The 21,391-nt window shown below is 34.7% G+C and overlaps 1 protein-coding gene across 2 annotated transcripts in view; it reads right to left on the reverse strand.

Annotated features, from left to right (window-relative positions):
• LOC125648686 (uncharacterized) overlaps positions 1-21,391 on the reverse strand; it is a 57,565-nt gene that overhangs the window by 12,247 nt on the left and 23,927 nt on the right. The window contains exons 5-12 of one of the 2 annotated variants that reach the window (XM_048875693.2): positions 20,383-20,523; positions 19,739-19,818; positions 19,178-19,295; positions 16,257-16,432; positions 11,436-11,514; positions 11,187-11,302; positions 2,994-3,120; positions 1,462-1,637 (exon numbers count right to left, since the gene is read on the reverse strand). In XM_048875693.2, coding sequence (XP_048731650.2) covers positions 1,462-1,637; positions 2,994-3,120; positions 11,187-11,302; positions 11,436-11,514; positions 16,257-16,432; positions 19,178-19,295; positions 19,739-19,818; positions 20,383-20,523 — 1,013 coding nt within the window. Of the gene's footprint in view, positions 1-1,461; positions 1,638-2,993; positions 3,121-11,186; positions 11,303-11,435; positions 11,515-16,256; positions 16,447-19,155; positions 19,296-19,738; positions 19,819-20,382; positions 20,524-21,391 lie in introns of both variants that reach the window. The other variant, XM_056142206.1, reaches the window with a different exon arrangement.

Consider the following 21,391-nt stretch of genomic DNA (forward strand, 5'->3'; position numbering starts at 1 on the left):
TATATTTAATGTATTTCCTTTGCATATTTTAACAGTCTGTTGGAATTACCATGGATACGAATTGAGTTCCTTTATCAAATGACCTCTTTTTATATTCTTGTGAGAAAGAATTTATTCGAAATTTAGATATATCGACGACGTTTCATCTATTAACAATAATCATTTTCATTCCTATATCGTTTTAAAATATATACCAGTGAACTCGAAATAAAAGACAGCACAGAATCTTCCACATGCACTTCGTACTTAGATATTTTATTGAGCATAGATATTCGTCATCTTCACCCTTCGTGTTAACGGCAAACTGAAAAATCAACTTTATGACAAATATGTTGACTTGAGCTTCTCCAACGTCAACTTTCCATATCTTTATAACAATATTCCATTATGATCTGCATATCGTGTTTATGTCTCTCAACTTATTTCATATGCAAGATCTTGTGCTACGTATGGCCAGATTTTAAATCGAGGCAGACTACTGGCAATCATGTTGATGTTACAGGGGTTTTAATAGCCTCGTTTTACGTTAATATTTCGCAAATTCTATGGTCGTTAAACAATCTTGTTTGTCAATACAATCTGTCATTGGGTCAAATGCTGTCTGACGTGTTTCATACCAATTGTTAGACCGTTTTGTACACGCTGATTTTGATTATTGATCCCTCAGTTTAACTGATCAAGATGAGGGCTCACGGCGGATGTGACCGGTCGACAGGGGACGCTTACTCCTCCTAGGCACCTGATCCCACCTCTGGTATGTTCTATGGTCCATGCCGTGTTTGCGCAACTCTTAATTTTGTATTCCTTATAGGAGTTATGAGATTGATCACTGTTGATTATCTTCACATTTTCATAGTAATTATTCTTTTAATTTTTATAGATGATATATTACTATCATATCTGTTGTTACTATGAGATACTGCTGTGTTTTTGCTATGCACTATCACCGGAAACTTTGCATAGGAAATCAAGTCCTAAGCATAGGATTCACATTATGGGGGTGATAACCGGTATTTTCTGGGTATTTTCTGTCAGAAGTCATCAACACCAGTCATTGATACATACATGTACAAATGGAAGGAGCTGGGTCTTTTGCCTGTAGTTTAAAAAATATTTTGGGAATAGGTTTTAGAAGTGGATCAAAGTAATTATGACTGATAGTTTACCAGACTCTGTCCCTCAAGGCTATATATGAAAAGGTGAAGATAACGAACCTTGATCAATCTCATAATACTAGTAACTCATATAAGAAATACAAAATTAAGAGTTGGACAAATATGGACCCCTAGATATACCAGAGGTGGGATCAGGTGTCTGGGAGGAGCAAACATCCCCCTTTTTTTAATGGAACAAATAATAATGTCCTTGTGTCAATCATAATAACCAGATTTGTAACAGTTCTTAGAAAATAGAGAATGGTAGGAATAATAATCCCTAAATTTGAAAATTGATATTTCATACCTGCCATGTTCCTTCTACAATGAAAGTTTTTTCGAAAGATATCCATCTATTCCCTTGATTTCCAGATTTTCTAACAATATTCCACTCCCCTCGAGTTCTATTTCTAAGGAAAACTGTTAATGTCCCGATGTAGCTTCCATACATATGGTACTGCATGCTGAATGTCACGTTGGTATCTAAGAGTAGTTTTAAATGGGAATAATTTGAAAACTTAATGTTGAACATACACTTTCATGTTTAATCTCAACCTTAAGAATGTAATACCGACGGGTTAATTTCCGGTCAGAGTAGGTGTCAATATAAATAACATCCTTCGGGGCCATGATGAGCTTACTTTCGATCTAAGCCTCATTTTATAACATTAGGTCTTGTTCACACAAATGCACATTAAAGTTTTACTGCGGATTAATTTATTTCGAATTTAATTACTGTGAAATAAATGTATGCCGCGTTCATACGACACAATTAATTCATAGTAAACTAATAAAGATTAATTTTGTTTTGTTTCTTTTGTCATTGCTATCTTGGTGTGATTTTGTCATTAAACTGATGTCATCTGGCGTAACGTGACTTTCTTAATATATATGTAGATATTAAAAAATATCCTACTTTGGAGGTACAAAATAAAAAAAGGAATAAATAATATTTATGATTCAAGCAACAAAATCCCAGTCGGGTCTATGTAACTTTGGATATGTAACGAGTACATTGAAGACACTATTAGAAGTTATTTTTTTTAAGTTGTATTTTTATGAGTGAACAATTCTCGAAAGCCCCTTAAAAAACATTCAAACAAAACATCGTTTTCGATTGTCAAATTCACATTTAAAAACATTCTGTGTCAACGCAATGTAAATTTATTGCAAATAAAGATATGAGTGACAGTTCCCGAAGGGACTTAAAACAAAGAAACATGAAAATGGAGATCGGTATGTCAATGTTATATTGAATGGGGGTACAGACAATGTTATGTTGAATGGGGGTACAGATAATGTTGCATTGAATGGGGTACAGATAATGTTACGTTGAATGGGGGTACAGATAATGTTACGTTGAATGGGGGTACAGACAATGTTATGTTGAATGGGGTACAGACAATGTTACGTTGAATGGGGGTACAGATAATGTTATGTTGAATGGGGGTACAGATAATGTTATGTTGAATGGGGTACAGACAATGTTATGTTGAATGGGGGTACAGACAATGTTATGTTGAATGGGGGTACAGATAATGTTATGTTGAATGGGGGTACAGACAATGTTACGTTGAATGGGGTACAGACAATGTTATGTTGAATGGGGGTACAGACAATGTTATGTTGAATGGGGGTACAGATAATGTTATGTTGAATGGGGGTACAGATAATTTTACGTTGAATGGGGGTACATATAATGTTATGTTGAATTGGGTACCGACAATGTTATGTTGAATGGGGGTACAGATAATGTTATGTTGAATAGGGTACAGACAATGTTAGACAAAGGGAGCAGAAGGAACATCTCTCACCTTATCAATATTCTACATAGCATACCTTGTAGGTCAAACTTCGATACCAGTCGAGCTGTCATATTTCTTTTGCTTTTGGCTTCAATATAGCTATAATACTGTCCTTCACTGCTCCTTAATGGGCCTGTGTCGCTTGTGGGCGTCCTACCACTCTGCAAAACATATGATAAATAGACACCTATAGGAAAAGTAGAATGAAGTACATTTTCTCCAGTCAATAGGGGGTCCTTACTCCTGCTAGGAACTCGGGCTGGGATTTATAAACATGGAGGCGCATTGGATTTTACTTCGCATTAAAAATACGAAGTAAAATGATACGCATTGAATTAATACACTGTTCACAAGGTGGTTATACGAAGTAAACTAATGCTTATCAAATTCGTCTACAATACTAAATTCACGGGTGTGCGAAATAGAAGAAAAGACTATATCAGTAAAAATATATAATTATTTCACATGCATGTTTACAATGTACGTACATATGTAATTGATATGTACACAAGGATTTCACTGTATTTGTAGCAATATTCCAGTATCATTAGCATTTTGTTTAAGTCTCTCAACTCATTTGATACATAAGAGCTTATTCTGTGTATGATCAGGCAGACCATGGCAAAATAAGGTGGTGTTACAGAGGTTTCAATAGTCTCGTTTAATGTCAACATATCTCAAATTCTATGGTCGTATAACGATCGAATTTATCAATATCACCTGTAGTATCATACCAATTGTTCGGCCGTTCCTTACACACTGTTTTTGACAACAGATTACTCCGTTTACCTGATCAATATATAAGGCTTATGGCGGGTGTGACCGGTCGACAGGGGATGATTACTCACTCTAGGCACCTGATCCCACCTCTGGTATGTCCGTGAATCCGTGTGTTTATCCTACTCTTCACGACGTGGGTGATTCCGTGTCTAGGGCTATAATTGCCGCATTCCAAAGTTCGTCTCCCCAAAAATGGATACACAACAGATTCTTTCTTTGTTTTTTCATTCCATGGTGTTATTTGAATTTTTTCGACTGCGAAATTTTACAGATGAGTAGGTGAAAATAACGAAATGTGATCGATATGATAACTCCCAAAAGGAATACAAAATATAGAGTTTGGCAAACACGGGCCCCTGGATAAATCAGGTGCCTAGGAGGAGTAAGCATTTTCTTTCGACCAGTCACACCCGCCGTGAGCCCCATATCCTGATCAGGTGAACATAGTAATCCTTAGTCAGAATATGTGTTCCAAGAACGGCCTAACAATTGGTATGAAACAAGTCAGACAAGATTTGACTCAATGACAGGTTGTATGGGCAAACAAGATTTTTATATAATAACCATAGAATTTGACGTACAGCATGTTGAAAATGTTATCCCCATCTTTAAAGAGTTCCAGAATCATTTGGAAAATAATATGTGTTACTAGAGTGACCTAACTTAAGCTTTCTGTATTACTAAGAACTACACTTAACTGAAAAACGCTAGTTAAACTTTTTTATGAATTGATACTTAAGTTTGCTTTCTTAGTTAATAATTATTTTCGTACTTATCTATTGAATCTAAGAAAATTCTTACCTCTGGTCTGTTCAGGGGTCTGCGTTTGCTTTTCTATTGATTTGATATTCTTTATAGGAATTATGATTGATTGATTGTATCTTATTTAACGTCTCACTCGAGAATATTTCACTCATATTGAGACATTACCAAGACCGGTGAGGGGCTTTAAATTTAGGCCTGTGCTCGGCGCTTACGGCCATTTAGCAGTAAGGGCTCTTTAGCGTGCTACACCCACTGTGACATGGGACATCCGTTTTTAAGGTCATATCCGAGGACCCATGACATTCTCACAAGATGCCGAACGTTTGGCGATGGAACTATCACTGCCTGTTTTAACCACTTAGGTGTGTCGCGGTCGGGATTCGAACCCCGGCCTTCGCATGGGAGGTAAAAGCTCTAACCTCTAGACCACCGCGGCAGTTTAGAGTTATGAGACAGACCACTGCTCCTTATCTTCACATGTTGATTATAATTAACTACAATATAATTACTGCCATTTAGCCTATATCTACAACAATGTTGACTTTAATGAGCAAATATCTATCGTTATTAGACCAATATCTACAATGAAAGGCGAAAATAACGAACCGTGATCAAACTAATAAATCCCACAAGGAATACACAATAAGGGGTTAGACAAGCACGGGACACACCAGAGGTGGGATTAGCTGCCCAGGAGGAGTAAGCATCCCGTATCGACCGGTCACACCCGCCGTTAGCCTTATATAAGTATCGCTATTAAGTCAATATATACGATATACCGCTATTGGGTGTATACCCACATCGTAGATTAGGTTATTGAGTCAACATCTACAGGATATGTCTCTCTATGGAGTCATTAGGTACAATAAACAGATATCAATGGGGTTTGCATATCGGTGTTCATCAATTCTTTGACTCTAGTTAGAGAAATTAAATAGAGATTTATAAGAACTTAATACATTTGTGTTCAAAACTGGTGTTAGCCGGAATGAATAATTTCATTAGATTTCATTACAATACATAAAATGTTATCCACATGGAATGAAGCTGTCGGATTTCATTCTCACAAGAAATATGTCATTTGTAACAAAAAAAAGTACGCAACATAACAACTCTAACCAACTCATAACAATGGATTTTGGTGGATTTTATCACTAAGGATGCTTGTGAATACAACTTCAGTGTGAAAAGTCACCAATAAAACGCAAATAATATAATTCAGAATGTTGTTCAGGAGCAGTGGTGGATTTAGATTTGGTCGGGGCCCTTTTTAATTAATCAATTATTTGTTATGCTTTATCGATTTAACTATGGGTAATATATAGCTAGAGTAACCCATAGAAGTACCCTAAAAACTTCAAACTCCTGGAGTTTTGGGAACTTCGCCTATTTTCCCTTTAAGAAATCCTGGATCCGACACTATGCCGTCTGTCGTTTTCAGGCGAATATCATTTTTCAGTTTTGTCGAAAATTCACATCCAAAAGATTTTGTGTGTTAGTCAAACAATCAAAGGTCATCCAACACTTTATGATATCATGAATATTGTTTACGTTACGCGTGTATCCATTATATGGAGCTCATCATTGTAAGACAATCACATCAATCGGTAAAACGTAAATCAATCTCTAATGTTATACGGGCCGACTTTCATTCTTAACGATTCTATGGCAAAAAAATAGCGTCACAATAAGTTTACAAATGTGTGACTTATAACACACGTGCTAGTGATTACTAATCAGTGATTTATAAGAAAACTTTTTAGTGATTACTAATCAGTGATTTATATGAAAACGTTTTAGTGATTACTAATCAGTGATTTATAAGAAAACGTTTTAGTGATTACTAATCAGTGATTTATAAGAAAACGTTTTAGTGATTACTAATCAGTGATTTATAAGAAAACGTTTTAGTGATTATCAATCAGTGATTTATAAGAAAACGTTTTAGTGATTACTAATCAGTGATTTATATGAAAACGTTTTAGTGATTACTAATCAGTGATTTATATGAAAACGTTTTAGTAATTACTAATCAGTGATTTATAAGAAAACGTTTTAGTGATTACTAATCAGTGATTTATAAGAAAACGTTTTAATGATTACTAATCAGTGATTTATAAGAAAACGTTTTAGTGATTACTAATCAGTGATTTATATGAAAACGTTTTAGTGATTACTAATCAGTGATTTATATGAAAACGTTTTAGTGATTACTAATCAGTGATTTATAAGAAAACGTTTTAGTGATTACTAATCAGTAACGTACAGCACAAACGTGTTAGCTATTACTAACTTACACTGCATCCGGTTCTAAATTTATAATAAATATTACCTGATTCGCAACTCATCACATTATCATCGTCCTGCATATCCTCAAGTCAAGAATAAAACAGATTTCTACTGATATTCTTCAGGAACAGTGATTTAAGTCTTAGACCTGACGCGGCGCTTAGATCGAGAATAAAACAAGGACATCACGGTCGCGACACGAATGTCCTACCCAACAGACTATCTCAACCAGTTTGGTGAATTTTATTCACAACAAAATGCAATTCACATATCAACATGGTCTTACAGGATTAAAATTTTAACAAAATATTTTGAGTTTTGTCAAGTTGTGTTGAAAGTCAATAGTCTTGGAAAGATATTCTGTACGAAGTTTGGTGATTAAGGTAAACGACTATCAGTTTGGCTACTTATAACTTTCGTTTCATTTCGTTTCATTCTATATTTTTTCAACAAAGTAAGAAGGTAATTAGCTACATAGCTCCTAACCAATAAATGATATCCGCCGAAACAAACGATCACAGGTTCTTAGGTTGACTTAAAGTGTTGAGGCTTGATAACTTAGATAAGTCTTACATGGATTGACCGGTGTCGTGATTGGTGGAGCCCTAAAAAGAGCTGATACTGAAATTCTAAACATCGTTGGTATTTACATATATATTTAATTTAGTTAAATAATCCATTGTTTAGATAGTGTATGTCCAGTTTTCTGAAACAACTGATTGGTAGTTCAAAAAATGAAGGTTGCTGCGAATGACCGAAAGTTTTAAAGAAAAATATGTTCCGCCTCTTGACAGGCTAAAACCCCATAGGCAAAGTGTGCAATCGACTTTTATGTAAAAGCCTGAAAATAATCAGACAGTGTAACTTATCTAAATATAGATTGAAACTAATTTCCATGAAGAAGCGACGTAACAGAAGTGGGTTAAGGTTACTTCATTAGATATTCAAATTCATTCGAATTTCTTCTGTTCAAAAGGTATTCGATTTTAATGCTAAAAAAATGTTAACTTTGTCTTTCATTTTCAAACCTGTTTCTCACATTCAGTTTATTCATGTCAATTTAAAAAGTCCAAAGCAAAGATATGCTGTGGCATACTCGGACGTTTTCATTGAAGGGTAACTGTCTAGACTGTCTGTAATAGTGGAGATATATGGAAGCAGGGAACAAGGTCATTAACTGCACAGGTTTTGCAGAAATTATTCGGATTGCTTCCATTGTTTTTTTTATTTTCATGATAGAAACAAGATAGACACACACACACACACACTATATATATATATATATATATATATATATATATATATATATATATATAATTCAATAAAAAAAGCAGGAAAATATACAGTTCCAAAATATATTTAAATCACTAGCGCTTTCTGGATTTTAACATCCATCCTCAGGTGAATACAAATTTTAAATAATACAAAGTTGTTTATCTTAGAGACGTCTATTGTGACGTCATGACACCTGTGCTAGAGGCAACTACAGCGTATTTCCATTTTATAAACTTAAAACAGAATCAACGTCCATGAGACTTGCTAAAGAAAATTATTTCATTAAACTGTTTTCTCCTAAACTAAACAAACTTTAATCAATGCATATATGAAAAATTTTGATTGTTAAACCTCTTAATTCATCAACTTTTATCATGTAAATGTTCATGCTTATTTTGTCCAAGTCACCTTTCCCGAATTTTTGTATTATGACGCCATGTATCTATTCCCTCCTCGCAAAGACTATCATGACGTCATGACGTCACAATAGACGTCTCTAAGATAAACAACTTTGTATTCATTATTTAAAATTTGTATTCACCTGAGGATGGATGTTAAAATCCAGAAAGCGCTAGTGATTTAAATATATTTTGGAACTGTATATTTTCCTGCTTTTTTTATTGAATTATTTTGACTGTGTGATATCAACTCTTTCTATTTGGATTATATATATATATATATATATATATATATATATATATATATAAAGCACTAAATAATCACAACTAGGTACTGGAAATTTTCGCCCCAGCCCGGGGTCGAACCAGCGACGTACGGCACCCACCGCCTAGCAAGATTGTCAAACCAGTGCGTAAGTCCACTCGGCCACAACGACAAGGGAAGTCTGGTTTGACAATCTTGCTAGGCGGTGGGTGCCGTACGTCGCTGGTTCGACCCCGGGCTGGGGCGAAAATTTTCAGTACCTAGCTGTGATTATTTAGTGCTTTATATATTAATTAATTGATTTTCACATGTATCGTTTAGATCCTAGGGGTAAACGTAAGGTTGGGTGTTATAATTGTTTGTTTGTGCTTTATATATATATATATATATATAAACTTTTTATATCAAATTGAAGGCCAGTGCTTTTCTAAGAAATATAAGTGTACAGTGGAAAGGGAAAGGATTGATACTAGCAAAATATTAGTAAATGTAGAATTCAGCTATTGTTCATTTTAGATTATACTTACCTTAAGGTAATTCCCCATACCACGTCAAATAATGTTAGAAACGTTATTTATGAGTCACGAACGTTATGACACATTCATGCAACAAACCCGGTGGCATTTTGGTAAATTTTGTAGACCGTGTTAGGACTGATTTTGTTTGAAAGCAAACAACAAAAATTTTGAATTAAAAAAAAAACAACAACAAACGAATCGCAATAATACGAACAAGCCGGTTCTATACAAAACAACGCTCGGGAGAGAAAGTGCTTATAGTTGTATACATCGCGAAGTCGTAAACTCTGCATACACATTGTGTTATGACACAGTCGTTTAGTAATTCCCGTGAGATTTCTGCAAATATTACAGATTATGATGTTAAATCGTGTTGCCAACTTTCAATGTATTTATTGTAGGCAATTTCTTTTGTGTGATTTCTGATCATTAATGATCGGTGAAAATATCGAATCTCCTATATACAACAAAATGCTAATTTTTGTGTGCTTCATGTAGGCCTACTGACAGTCACATATTTTTGTTGTTTTCCTTATGATTTATTTAAACCTGAAAAAATACGATCGATTTCGTCTTGATCTAAATAGAATATATGCTTAATCTAAAGCTATATGACATTGTAACCCTCCTTGCAAAATTTTTAATATTTATTTACAGGACAAAAATCGCTTTCGAGGCCCTCCGAATCCTTAATAAATGTGCATATACATGTATGTGCATATATATCTCTGTTGAGTCTACTAATTTCAGGGTGTTCATGTCACATATTCAGGCCCTATCTCTAGTCCTAGGTGTCGTACGTTTTTGTTATTGTACGTACAGTATGGATCATGGGCGTTGTAATGTATTTTTCTTTTATCTAAAACACTTTTCTGGCCGGACATGACCTCCACTGATATTTTGATTAAAACGTCTCGGAATGTACGCGGTACTACATGTCCCGTTAACACTCACATCGCATGGATGTGTCGTATTGTTAAAAATTACCAGGAACTAAAAATTACCAAGGGGGCGAGGAATGCAGAATTGGGGTATTTTAAAATATTCGAATTTCCCAAATTTGTAACTTGAGCATAGGTTAGCATTCTCTGAATGAGCGTTAAAAATGTAAAAATCATTCTGATCTGACGACATAATTTTTATTTTTTCATCTATTGTGACGTCATGTCAGTGTTCATGTGACGTAGGCTAAGCTCCATAGTAAAGTTGGGATTTTTCTAACTTCAAGCCCGATCCCAAAAGCTTACGGCAATCAATGAAAGTGGTTTTTAATTATTTGAAGCTTTAATGTTTTAAACTGTTTTTCAAAAACCACCCTGTAATATTTCTTGAAATGGTAATTTAGTAATGTAAATGATGAATGAAACATGTTTGCAGAGATAAGAATTTTAGACACCATTTTCCAATATGCATTTTTTCAAGGTTTTTAACCTAGAGGGGATCATTAGGCTCTCAAATTATCCGATACCCTATCTACTTCTTATGTCAAATGATTGCTGGAGTGTAAAGGTAAAACATATGGAAATGTTTAAAAAATCTGAAGGTTTTTGAAAACAGAATTTCCCGGATATGGTAGGCTATGATTAGTCAAAATTTAACTACTATATGTGCATTTTCATCACCTTGAAACCAAGAGCATGGTTCAGTAGATGAAAAATTATTGAAAAAAGTCAAATGCAATACATTTTCTTCAATTCATATAAAAGAAACATATTTCTATCGTTTAAATAGAGACAGTGCCTTAAAATGTATGTATATTAACACTGCTTGTTTTAAAGTGATGTATTCTATTTTTAGAAGTGGCTGTACTCTGGGAAAGGCCGCTAAACATATTTTTCTTCGGGAATTTGGTCAATATACATCCTCGACAAAATACATGCAAACTTTGATAGAAATCTGTAGGTTTTTCAATATCAAAATGTGGTATGGGGAATTACCTTAATGGACCAATCAAAATCGTCTTCTTTGGATTGATTAAAACATCTATCTCCACTATCTTCAAAATTACATCTCAATTTTCCTTTCATGTACAACAATTGTGTTGTCGTTTCCTCTGTGACGAGAAATATACATACACATCAACATATATATATAAATACTGATCATAATCATAAACTAAATGTTTACTTATGAACTAGAATATGTTTCATAGTAAAATATAATAATTGAAGCTGTGGCAAGCTTACCGCATGTTCCTGCGATCAAGGTTACATCGTCTATTGCGAAAATCGACGGTCCTGTGGCTCTTATAGTTCTAAACATAATCTGAAATAGAGGAAACATATTCATAAACCTCGATGTTAACTTTGTATCAGTACGAGGGTGCATGTGTTTACATCGATTTTAGGCGGAAAGGGTGAATTCAGGACAAGAACAGAAAGACAAACCTATTGGGTCGGATTTGGTTTTAGTATTTACGATACGTGTGCTGTTTATGCATTCGTTATTTCCAAATGATATTTCATTTTCTTGTAATAGCAGTACCCGGTCTTAATCGCTGTGGGGCTAATTGATTACTTACAGAAGCCTGCTGAGGCTAGTACATACATTTTTTTTTTTAAAAATTGCGTTTAGACGCAACAATGATTTTCCGTTTAAACGTAATAAAATTGTTGCGTTTAAACGCAAAAACGTTGTATTTAAACGCAAATTTTGACGATTAGTCTCTATATTTTTTGCGTTTAAACGTGTGTAAAAAAGGTACACAAATTATTGTGTTTAAACGCAAAAGATTGGATTAAATTGCGATTAAATTCAAAATAGTATTGCGTGTAAACACAAAAGATTGTGTTTACAAAAATTATTGCATTTAAACGCAATAATGTTAGCGTTTAAACATATTTTTTTCCTACTCATTATTCTTATTATTCTTATGTCAAACTGTTGGATGTTAGAATGCTGTAGCACGGCGACGCTATATAACAACAAGTTTACGTATGTTATGTTCGTACATTAGCATCGCCATTTGTGCTACACTTTGTAACAATTGTTACATACCGTGTTGCGAATGGCAACGGCTTATTATATAAATATTGCATTAAGTTGAGGGTAACATTGGTCATTTTCACCCCGAGAAAACCATTGTCAACCGAGGCGTAGCCCAAGTTGACAATGGTTTCTCGAGGAATGAAAATCCTCAACTATACGAAATATTTGTTTTATTACACTGAATGTTATACAAACAGCAAAGCAGAAAAACTTATGACTGTGGACATTTGACCATTGTCAACCGAGGCGTAGCCCAAGTTGACAATGGTTTCTCGAGGAATGAAAATCCTCAACTATATGAAATATTTGTTTTATTACACTGAATGTTATACAAACAGCAAAGCAGAAAAACTTATGACTGTGGACATTTGATCAATCATGGTCATGCAATGTTTCTTTTTATATAAATGCGGGTATTGGCGTTAATTACAAACGCTCAAAAGACGTCGTCTAACAATCTACGGCGAACCGTACGCGTATAAATTTGACGCATGTGATAATTTTTACAATAGCACTCGTTGTCAAGTACTGTTACCTGTTGCTAGATAATATCACCCTGGAGCGCGTGCTTTCTGTTCTCAGAGGGTAACAATATGTTTTTTTCAAATACTTCTCCACCAATCAGATTCGAGTATTTTGCATGAAAGTAAAATAAAACAAATCGTTACATGCCGTGCGGGGCTGCACTTTTGGGGGTTATTCCTGGTAAAAAGTGAAGTCATGTAGATTCCATTTAATCAATGTGTTTTGAGATGTGTGTGACTTTCACGTAGATCCACATTCAATATTTGTCTCATTCTTACCTATATTTGATGGGAAGTGAAATGACAAATGGCAGTTCTCGCTCTCTCTCTCTCTCTCTCTCTCTCTCTCTCTCTCTCTCTCTCTCCTATTTCATTTTAATGCGATGAAGCCCAACACTTTCTATGCTTTCCGAGAAAGTTTGGGGGAGCATAAAGTCGCCGTCGTGTCTGTCTGTACGTCCGTCCGTTTGAGCTCATATCTTTTTTTCTTTTTAAAAACCGTTCATCAGAAATTGTACACGAATGTTCCTTGAAACAAGTTCTTGTGGATCAAGGTTTTTAAAGGTCATTTTAAAAGGTCGTGATCACTCAAGACATAAATGTTCCTTATTTCAATAGTTTTTAACATAAAAGATCCTATCTTTTAAACCTTTTATCATAGATTGGTCATTGATTGAAAATATTCCTTGGAACAGGGAACTTTTGGACAAAGGTCATTTTGGAAAGGTCAAATGCATTTCAGGCAAAGGTCGCTCAATGTCATTTTGGAAATGGCAAGGTTACTCATAACATACATCTTATACAACGGAAAAGCTCCTTATTTTAATAGATTTTGAACAGCTATTGATCAAATATCACAAAAATAAGTCATAGGTAAGTGACCTATCAGACAAAGGTCACCCAGGGTCATTTTTGAAGGATAAAGTCACTCAACATATACCTCATATATATATACATATATATGAAGGGTTATTAATATATATATATATATATATATATATATATATATATATATATATAAATAACCCTTCATGTCAACAGTCATTGATCATTGTGCAAGTTATGCATCATATGAAGTATTTCATTGGTTAGATGCCGTTTGGGGAGCATCCATCAGTTTTACTGATATTGTTTTTTAAATGCAACCGATATACCTTAGCTTTCTCACTATACCAACAATATTACAGTATATTTCCCCGTACAAATTAAAAATCCTTTTCGTGGGTAATCTGAACAAGTTAGTTGAGTCTAGCGATAAGAGAGATAAAAAGGACGCAAAAGAAGAGACAGAGAGTGCAAGAGAGAGAGATAGAGAGAAAGAGATTGTGGGTATTTTGTCTCGGCAACAGGGCAACAAATTGATATAGATGAAAAGAACGCATGCAGATAGAGGGAGAGAAAGCAAAAGGAAAGAGAAAAGTGGGAATGCGTGAGAAAGAGGGCAAAACAAAAGAAGGAGATAACGCAAGAGAGATGGAGCTCTTTCAGTAAGAATCTGTAGAGATGGAGCTCTCTCAGTAAGAATCTGTAGAGATGGAGCTCTCTCAGTAAGAATCTGTAGAGATGGAGCTCTTTTAGTAAGAATCTGTAGAGATGGAGCTCTTTCAGTAAGAATCTGTAGAGAGTGTCCCTATTGTGGATATTTTTTTCTTGGCAACGGGGCAACTAAGTGATATAGATGAAAAGAACACATGGAGATAGAGAAAGAAAGCGTGAATAAGAGAGAGAGAGAGAGAGAGAGAGAGAGAGAGAGAGAGAGAGAGAGAGAGTTTGAGAGAGTTTTTCTTCTTCCTTGAGCCTTTCCTTTGTCTTGAATAATAGTTTTCAATATTTTTGCGTTTAAAAGCAATGCTTTTTGCGTAAAAACGCAATCTTTTGCGTTTAAACACAATAATCATTGTGTTTAATCGACAATATTTGAATTTAAATGTAACGTGTTTTTTGTTGTTTTTTGTATTTGTTTTTTTGCGGATGCATTGCGTTTAAACGCAATAAAAATACTTTCTATATATTGGCCTCAACAGACTTCCAGTTTGTGTACAGGAAATTTTACAGTTTGCATTCACTTAGATGACTTTTATATGAAGAATGAATATGCTTTTTAACTAGATTATTGAAGGAATATATACAAATTAATTTCAGCATCGCAAATAATGAATTGTTGATTGACAAAAAAGAAGAAGAAGAAGAATACCCATCAAAGTTGATATAGCAATTTGACTTTTCGGAAAATTGTTCTCCCCTATATTATAGGTCTATTCATTTGTTACCTGAACTGATCCTTTCCCCTGAAAATCTTTATTGAATACTGATTAATGGGTATGAGACTTTCCTGATCATCTATGTGATGGAGAAGATGAAGGTATCCCGTTTGTCATAAAGATAAAGAAAGCGTGACGTCCTTTCATTTCAAGTGAGCCAATAAAGGAACACAATTTGTGCCCATGAAAACATACTTTTGGAAGGTCGACTACAAGACATTGTCAATGAAGAACCCTAGCATATTTTTAATATCTACTTCAGCATGGAATCAGAGTGATGTTTAACAAAGTAATGACAGGTGGTGATTGATTGATTGTATATTGTTTAACGTCCCTTTTGAAAATATTTCATTCATATGGAGACGTTACTATTGTCGGTGAAAGGCTGAAAAATTTAGGTCTATGCTCGGCGCTTACGGCCTTTGAGGAGGGAGGGATATTTATTGTGCCACACCTGCTGTGACACGGATCCTCGATTTTTGAGGTCACATCCAAAGGACCACCCTACTTAGGCGCCTCTTGCGACAAGCAAGGGGTACTAATGACCTATTCTAACCCGGATCCCCATGGCAGTGATGTGGTGATGTTGACTGTAATGTAAACACAATTGCATGTATTGTGGTTATCTTGACCTGCTATCCAATCCTGTCAATATTCAAGATTATCATCCACTTAAGTTTATTACTTATCTTTGCAAAAATTAAGTAACATATCTAAGAATGAGTCATGTGCAGTGTACATGTATTTAATTGTTTGGAATTTTGGGTCCATTCGAAAAATCGCACACAGATTTTAAGATATCACAATCTGCATTTGAAGGACACCAAAATTTGACTTTTGCAGACACTCAATGCCATTTAGCTGTTAAGGTCCTTTATTATGCAAACAACTTCAGTTTTAGGATCTCATTTAAAAATCGGAGAGGCGCAAAATTTGCACTTCTAATGCGAAATTTATGATGAAGCAAAGTTTACTGAATCAAATATTTCTTGATAGTGATGAATGCTGAAGTTAGTATACGTCATACACCACTTCATTACAAATCTAAGTGACTGATGGAAATGGCGGTCTACTCTGAAAATTGAACAAAACGTAAGACAAAGTTTATCAATCCTTCTCCAGGCTGCTTTCATACTGTTGTACTGTGGTCCAGTTGAAGATTGGCTTGTCAGGTTTTAACTGCAGCTACATTGATTGTACAAAGTTTAAAGATAATTTGTTTTTGGACACTCACCTTGAAAACAACTTCAGGATCTATGTTTATTGCTGTATATTGCCATTCCACATTTCGGTTGTAATTGACACTACCCAGTACGATTTTAGAATTATCATCATAGATGGACACTGTCATGCTTGCTGTGGGGTCCTCGCTGGAGATGAAGTATCGGAACCGTAAGCACCATTTTTTAACTTCAATAGAAATACTAATATGAATATATGCTCAATGTAGATTATGATTCGTGCTGTCTGCAAATTTTTATTACGTCTCAGTGTCGTTTATTTTAGATAATACTGATTTTTATACACTGACACTAATGAGAAAATCGGAAAATAGAAGGAAATCCGATTAGTTGAAGTACGTTAGAATGAACAAGTGAAGATAACAAAAAGTGATCAATCTCATAGATCCCTTTAAGAAAACAAAATCAAGAGTAGGGCATACACGGATCCCTGAACATACTAGAGGTTGAATGAGGTGCCTATTATGAGTAAACATCCCCTTTCTACCGGTCAAACCCACCGGAACCCCATATTTTTCAGGTAAACGGAGTAATCCATAGTCAAACTAGGTTGTCTTCAGTTTCGGTCCCGTGACCAAATCTCCAGTCTTCGGTCCCGGTCCCAAATTACGTTATTGGATAAAGAATATATCAGAATATTTGAGTCCCATTTTTCGTTAATTCAGATGTGATATCTCATGCCTGCATTCTGATGTTTTATTAAAATCATATCATTTTCTCTTTTTTTTTAAAAATAACATGTGAAAACTCCGGGACCGATGGTACCGACAAATAAAAACAATGCTAAGAGCCGGTCTCGACATTTTTCATTGACAGCCGCCTTAAATTAATCTACCTTTTCATAAATAAGACAAGGATGTGATACTCAATGACATCCCTTTGTGTACATGAAAAGCGGAGATAACAATCAGTGATCAATCTCATAACTCATATAAGGAATACAAAAAAGAGAGTTCGGCAAATACATATATTTCTGATGTATTGCGTGTGTGGTTTTGTTTTATTCCAATTTTCTTATTTATGTCAAAATCAGACTGAACTACGTGACATTTTCTCCCAAAATGAACGCGTTACATGACCTTTTCATAAGAAGATAAGGATGTAGATCAGAAATAAAATATACATGTACGTAGCACTTATCCTGTCCTGGTGTATTTGTAATTTACAGTTAGTTTATATATTTAACTAATTACGCCAAAAAGGATGAAAGGATCCATAACGATTTAGAGATTAAAATATAAATTTTTATCAATTTTAATTCAGTCTTTTTATGTCTATTTTTATCCAAACCACATTAACACAGGTGTTTGACGATTTATAATAATGATGGTAATTTGGGTAGTTAGTGACAACGGTCAAATTGGCTTTGATAAGTGAAAGTGCATACGGTTTGAGAATTTTAGCTATTACGGACTTCACTTTATGAACTGGGGTAAAAAACTCAACTTAGAAAGGATATCTAATGCTGCACATTCTATGTAATAGCTTGTTACAATGCTCAAACATTCCGTTTAGTCATAAAGTGCCAGGGCCCATCTAAAAGTCACCAAAAAATAATAGGCATTTTTCCAAATTAATTTCTACATATCTTGGGGCGTATACGGAATTTAGTAATGTGTGTTGATTATGTATGAATATATTAGAATACAGCGTAGAATTTTAAACCAGTTGGTTTATTGTTTTTACATGAGTTTTACATGAGTTCTATACCTTATTCTTTAATCAGTATTTTGCAAATTCTATGGTCGTTATGATAATCTATTTCGCAAATACAAACTTTCATTAGAAAAGCCATATTGTGTCTGACGTGCTTCATTCCAATTGTTATAGCGTTCTTTGCATACTGATTTGAACTCCGTTTACCTGATCACGATATAGGGTTGACGGCTGGTGTGACCAGTCGACAGGGGATGCTTACTCCTCTTAGGCACCTGATCCCACCTCTGGTGTGTCCAGGAAACCCTGTAGGAATCATACTGTCCGTCTGTCTGTTCATCATCACGATACTGGGTCAAATGCTGTCTGACGTGTTTCATACTAATTGTTAAGCTGTTCTTTACATATTGATTTTAACTATGGATTACTTCGTTTACCTGATTAAGATATAGGGCTCACGGTGAGTGTGACCGGACAACTTATTCTTACTCTTCTTAAGCATCTGCCACTACTTCTGGTGTTTCCAAGGACCCGTGTTCGCCCCGTTCTCCTATTTCATTATAAGGTTCATGAGATTGATGACTGTTCGGTATCTTCACCTTTGACTACGGATTACTTTGTTTTCCTGATCAAGATATCGGGTTCACCAGACAACCTATTCTACTCTTCTTAAGCACCTGACTTCTGGTGTTTACCATGTTCTCACATATGTATCTTATTATAAGGTTTAACATATCTGTTAATCTGTTCGTTATTTTTACCTTTATATATTTTTATTATGGTACATATATTGTGTTAAAATACTTTGGGCTATATGAACAGTAGATATTGGACTGGTGTTTCATACCGATTGTTAAGCCGTTCTTGGCACACTGATTTTGACTGCGGATAACTTTGTTTACCTGATCAGGATATGGGGCTCACAGTGGGTGTGACCGTTCAACAGGGGATGCTTACTCCTCCTAGGCACCTGATCCCACCTCTGGTGTGTCCAGGGGTCCGTGTTTGCCCAACTATCTATTTTGTATTGCTTGTAGGAGTTATGAGATTGGTCACTGTTCGTTATCTTCACCTTGCATAGCTCAGTGGTTAGATATACTGACTAGCAATTCAGGGATCGCGGGTTTGAATCTATTTTCTTGTTACACTTACCGGTATTTCATGTTGTTCTTCTTGTAAATGTTGAATTTGTTGGCTACATGTGCCATGTAGACTTTTGTATAACGTGTGTATTACATGTAACTACCATAAGGTATACCTGTAAAATCAGTATAAGAAAGGAGGTATGATTCACGTCCAGGACTGTAAGAGGAATCGTCCACGTGGGCAAACCTGGTTCCCTCATATGCTGTTATTGTCGTTCCTCTTGTTATCACCTAACGCCATGTTAAAGTTGTAGAAGGCAAGAATGAATATTTATATTCCTTCTCATTAATTTTACATTGACAATAACATACAGAATATTGAACAGAAACGCAGTCGTCACGAGTTCTTTACAGTGTAGAAAGCATGTTAATAAAACATATATCTCAATAACAGTCAACATGTATCTCAGTAACAGTCAACATATACCTCAATAACAGTCAACATATACCTCAATGACAGTCAACATATACCTCAGTAACAGTCAACATATACCTCAATAACAGTCAACATATACCTCAATAACAGTCAACTTATACCTCAATAACAGTCAACATATAACTCAATAACAGTTAACATATACCTCAGTAACAGTCAACATATACCTCAGTAACAGTCAACATATACCTCAATAACAGTCGCATAGATATATATTCTAGTCTGAAACATAACTTACATTAGTTATTTTCCAGTCAAAATCCCCGCGAACAAAAAAACAGGGATCTCCAACCTCAAACGTACACGAAAAATAATCATCTGGAATAAAATAAGGCGTTTGAAATAAAAAATAGTTAGTCATCTGGAATAAGAGTAATTATCTGGAATAAAAACATCCGACGATCTTGAAAAGAAGCCGTGGCTTAGTTCAAGTTCTGGTAAAGAAAAAAACAACCTGAAGCTTATTTTCAAAGCCAGCTTATTTTCAAAGGAAAATAATCTGCAGACCATAACAATTGAGAGAGAATATTAATCTTTTTTCAAATATTGAATAAAACAGATCAGATAAAAACAATTGTTTTAAACAATTTTTTTTAAACAAATATTGAACAAGAATAGTTTTTCATATGAATGATTATCTTAAATACATTAAAGTAGAGTTATTATTAAAGCTGGCTTTTCTGCAAGTATTTTGCCACTGAAAGAAATAAGAAGCTTATTTTGAAAACCGGTTAATTATCAAAACCGGCGAATTTTAAAGGTTTTAGGGTATAAGGAAATTCTTAATTGCGAGAGGGTTTCTCGCCTTCCAATATCATCAGGGAGAGTCATTGGGTTATTCCACACAAGTTGAGTAGTGTGATAGATGTAAATTGTACTCACTGCAGGCGACATCAGTAATAGAAGAGTCTTCACAGTTCCTCTCCGTTAAGGTATGGGTGTTGTTAAGACACTCATAGGTCAGACATGTTGTGTAATGTGGGTCCTCTACTAACATCGCTCCATCTAAATCGGTTTGTTCCACTGAAAGTTACAAAATCTGTGTATTTTTCATTGGGAATATGTTTTCACACATTTGTAGCATATGAACCAGCAATTTGTTATCAACATTCCTAGACACCTCTTTTTAAATTTCTTTCATTTTCTGTAATAAAATTTACTGATATAGGTGTTGCAAAGATCAAAATAATCTATAAAAAAAATAGAGACACATAGTCAATCCTTTGGATGTAAAAGTGAAAAAAATACTGACCAATCTCATGAATACTATAAAGGGTATGATTTAAAAGAAACATCCGAGTAATCATTAATTTCTTGTGGTCCAAAGAATGATTACGCGTACCTCCATGTTTTGTATCTGCAATAATATAATGTGGTGTTTCACGATTTAACACTCTGATATTTTTATGGAAAGCTCAATTTTAGAATGTCTTATATATTTATATGAACAAGTGATCAATCCCATCAATTCCACAAAGAACATAATTTTTTTCTTCAAAAAGCAATCACGGACTCCTGGACACACCGGAGGTGGGATCGAAGTAATCATTCCATGTTGACCGGTCACGCTCGCTGTACGCATGAGCCATATATCTTGATCAGGTAAACGGACTATTCCGTAGTCAAAATCGTTATGTAAAGAATGGCCCAACATATCAAAAATCATAAGTTAAAAAATAAATGTACATGTATGTACTTTAGAGATGTTGTTGATTTCAACATCTTTGTCATCTGTATACAAACACACTCTCTATTGCATTGTTTCAATATAACTTTGAAAATAATCAAATTTGGCTCATAACTCTACTCCCAAATTCTGATTCATGTTGGCTCTCAAATTAAAATAAAATGGCAATCGATGCTGGTAAAGACATCTTTGTATGACGGTGGC

The sequence above is a fragment of the Ostrea edulis genome, chromosome 6, assembly GCF_947568905.1.
Source record: "Ostrea edulis chromosome 6, xbOstEdul1.1, whole genome shotgun sequence".
In the NCBI taxonomy this organism is placed as follows: Eukaryota; Metazoa; Mollusca; class Bivalvia; order Ostreida; family Ostreidae; genus Ostrea; species Ostrea edulis.